This window comes from Pygoscelis adeliae, unplaced genomic scaffold (assembly GCF_000699105.1).
Source record: "Pygoscelis adeliae isolate BGI_AS28 unplaced genomic scaffold, ASM69910v1 Scaffold13, whole genome shotgun sequence".
Classification (NCBI taxonomy): domain Eukaryota; kingdom Metazoa; phylum Chordata; class Aves; order Sphenisciformes; family Spheniscidae; genus Pygoscelis; species Pygoscelis adeliae.
In genome coordinates this window covers 3,558,732-3,562,174 of record NW_008824499.1, presented here as the reverse complement: position 1 = coordinate 3,562,174, position 3,443 = coordinate 3,558,732, and the positions used below count along the sequence as shown (strand labels likewise).

At 55.1% G+C, this 3,443-nt stretch overlaps 1 protein-coding gene across 1 annotated transcript in view; it reads right to left on the bottom strand.

Annotated features, from left to right (window-relative positions):
* PCSK6 (proprotein convertase subtilisin/kexin type 6) overlaps positions 1 to 3,443 on the bottom strand; it is a 33,648-nt gene that overhangs the window by 18,053 nt on the left and 12,152 nt on the right. Inside the window, exon 7 of the mRNA XM_009321537.1 lies at positions 102 to 274. Within this exon, the coding sequence (XP_009319812.1) occupies positions 102 to 274 (173 nt within the window). The remainder of the gene's footprint in view (positions 1 to 101; positions 275 to 3,443) is intronic.

Sequence of the window (3,443 nt, the reverse complement as noted above, 5' to 3'; positions counted from 1 at the left end):
CGTCCCCACGCCAGACCCCGGGCCAGCCGCGGCCCTGGCACGCGTTCCCCATGGGGCAGGAGGAGGAGGGCGAGCGCGTCTGGGTGCTGCGGGATCCACACCTTTTTAATGCCATGCTCAAAAGCCTGTTTGGCCAATAGACCAGGTCCATCAACTGTCTTCCCATCATCATCTGGCCCCCAGCTCGCGCTGTAAATGTCAATGTAATCGGGTCTGATGCCAAGCGACTTCGCTTCAACAACATCTGTTACATCGCCATCTAACATACGAATGCCTAAAAGCACAAAAACATCAGACATTAGGGCTTAATGGCTTGGATGAAAGTGCGAGGATTGCAATCAAAGGGCTTTGTTAACAGCGGTGGAAACCGCACAGCTCAGGCGTGCCTGGAATAGCTTCAACCCGCGGCCCCGCGCACTAACAAGCCCGGCAGCGGGAAGCTGGGGAGCTATTTTGGAAAGTTTTCTATGTTGCTGGCTTCATGGCAAGTGACGGAGACCGGGGGGTTAAAATTAGCTTTCCCTCCATCAGCGGGGATTGGGCAGTGGGAGCGGTGCTGCACTCCCGGGTGGCAAAATCCCCCTGCTAAAAACCATTTCCCCCCCCCTCCCTTTTAATTTATTAACTAATTCATTTCTCCACCTGGAAGATATCAGTGTTTCTCGTACGCTCACGGCCCCCCAGCTTCGGGCACGCCAGCAGGATGAAGCCTCTCCCCATGAGTGGGGATGACTGTGACCATACCCGAACCCCATCACCGCCCGGCTGATGCCAGTGGTGCCCAGGAGGGGGAGAAGCCCCAGGAGAAGCCCCAGGAGAAGCCCCAGGCTGCGGTTTGCACGGCTGAAATCAGTCAGGACCCCAACCCGTGGTGGGATGCTGCTGCTGCCTGGAATAACCTCACTTCCAGCTGGGAATGCCAGCAGGTGCCGGCCGGGGTGGTTTGCAGGCAGAGCCCACCAGCCATGGCAGGACTGTGGGGGGATTGCAGCAGATCCGCAGCCTCCAACTGCTGCAATATGAGAGTTACAACCTCCTCCGCTCCCCATCACCCTTTCCCTGCTGGATTGCCCTCTCTGCACGGCAGGCAGAGAGTGCCAGGCACCCCAAAGGGCTGCTGAGAAACAGCCCTTGCAGGAAAGGTGGTGCTGGAAATTTCAGCATCGTATTTTGCCAGCCAGGGAGAGTCCGGTTTATAAAAATGCATTTCCCTTTCCACATGTATTTTTTCTTAAAGCAAACAAATGCAGGCAGATGTCATTACAGCTGCAGCTGCGCTCTGGACACCAGTCAACTCAAATATCTCTTTTCGACGCTGTCCCCTACCAGCCAAGAACAAGCTTAGAAATACAAAATGAGGGAGCAGAGTAGTTCCCAAAGACTTCCTCTCTTTGTCATGCTAACAAGAAAACTTGAGGAGAAGGGGCGAAAAGGCTAGCCCAGTGTCCGAGCCGTGCTCGGCTGCGGCGCAGCGAGCAAAACCAGCCAAAGGATGGTTTTTTGTGCTTGCTAAATGTGGGCACGTTCATCAGCGAGCCCAAAGTCAGCCCAAAGTTAGCTCAAAGCCTGATCAAAGTCAACCCAAAACAGCCCAAAGCCAACCCAAAGCCAACCCAAAGCCAGTCCAGAGTCAGCCCCGAGCCAGCCCAAAACAACCCAAAGTCAACCCAAAGCCAGCTCAAAGCCAGCTCAAAGTCAACCCAGAGTCAGCCCAGAGCCAGCCCAAAACCAACTCAAAGCCAGCCCAAAACCAACTCAAAGCCAGCCCAAAGTCAACCACCCATGATGCGGGGACCCCCCAGTTAAATAACCGGGGACAGGAGGGAGCAGGGAAGGACGCTGCAAAATAAATGAGCTCTTTGCTACGCAGGGAGCAACACCGGCCTCCGAAGCGAGCGTTCAAGGAGAGGGGAAAGGAGGAGGAGGAATGGCAGGAGCCCGTTTTGTTTCTTGAGCAGTAATGTACTTTGCTCAGAGCAAATGAAAAGCAACACAAGAGCGCTGAAGAGCAGCCAGTAAAATTAGATGGTAGCTCTCCAAGTGTGACAAATAGGCTTCCCCAACAAGTTGTGCTCATTAATCGCTGCTTTATTTGCGTAATCCATCTAAAATCACTCTCGCTGCAGCTATAGCGCATTTTCCTCCACGATCCCAAACTTCATATGGCTACAGACTTTATTTTTCCCCTTTGCCTGTTCATGTTGTGGGAAGCCCACGGCCTCTACCCTCTGCCAGGTGCCTCACATCACTCGACGCCTCCCCAGCACACCCCCAAGACAAGGCACTCATTAAAGGAAGCAAATTAAAATGGGATCGTTATAAAGTCAACAAGTAACGCTCGTCTCCACGGCTGCTGTGGAGAAATGGGCTTGAAAAGGAGCATGAAGGCAATGGCCTGATCCTGCAGGATGCCTTAAACCCCGTCGGGAGCTTTGCCTCGCTCTGCTGCTGCTTGGTGCATGCTTGAAGCTGGGTTTAGAGGCAAGAAGCCATCCCACGTGCTGGGGGGACAGGGCCTGGGCTGGGCTGGGCTAGGCTGGGCTGGGGGGACTTGCCGCAGCCTTTACAGCCCTCACCACTCCCCCACTCACCCTCCCCAGGGTTATTTCTTCCCTCGGGGGATTTTCCCAGCACAGGGAACTGCTGACAGTGCTTGGCCAGGAGAGGGACTCCCTGCAGGCACCACTCCTGTGCAGACACAACTCTAATGAAAGCTGCTTCTTGCATGGCCAGGATGAACAAGCCAAGAGAAGGAATTAAGCCCCAAATCCACCCATGGGCGCTTGGGTCTGTGCTCCTGATGGTGACGTCTCCCAGCGTGGGGTGGTAGAAGGGGTCGCGGCCCCCTTGAGCAAAAGCCCCTCTCCCGTTCCAGCCGTGCCAGGGACGGGGCTAAAACCCCTGGTGAGGACCCAGCTCCAGGCATTTGTCCTCTACACGGTCCCACCAACCACGCAGATGGGACACCACACTCCCATCTGCCCGCGACACCCCCGTTTCCCCCGCAGGTGCTATAACAGCCCAGGCTGGCCAGACCAGCCCCGGCTCAAACCAACCTCCAAAACCAGATACACTAATGCAAATGAGCTCTGTGATGCTAATTACCATCAGGATCCAATTTGGTGATAAAGATTCATTTGCTTCCCGCACATCGTCTTATTTGAGGGACTCTGCAAAGGTCCTCCCACCCTGCGCAGCCCCGGCCCCCCACTTCCTTGGTGTGTTCCCAACAAAGGTATTTTGGGGGTCTCCCCAGACCCACCCCTTCTGAGCGGCTCATCTGCAGACATTAACCTCACAAACAAGCGATTTCAGCTCTGAAGCTAAACCGGCCCCGCCAACCATAGCAAACGCAACCACCACAAAAACGCCAGCCCCCCCTGAGAGCAGCTGTGAACTTTTGGGGTGAAACCACCACATCCTCAATCCACATGCACCCTCAC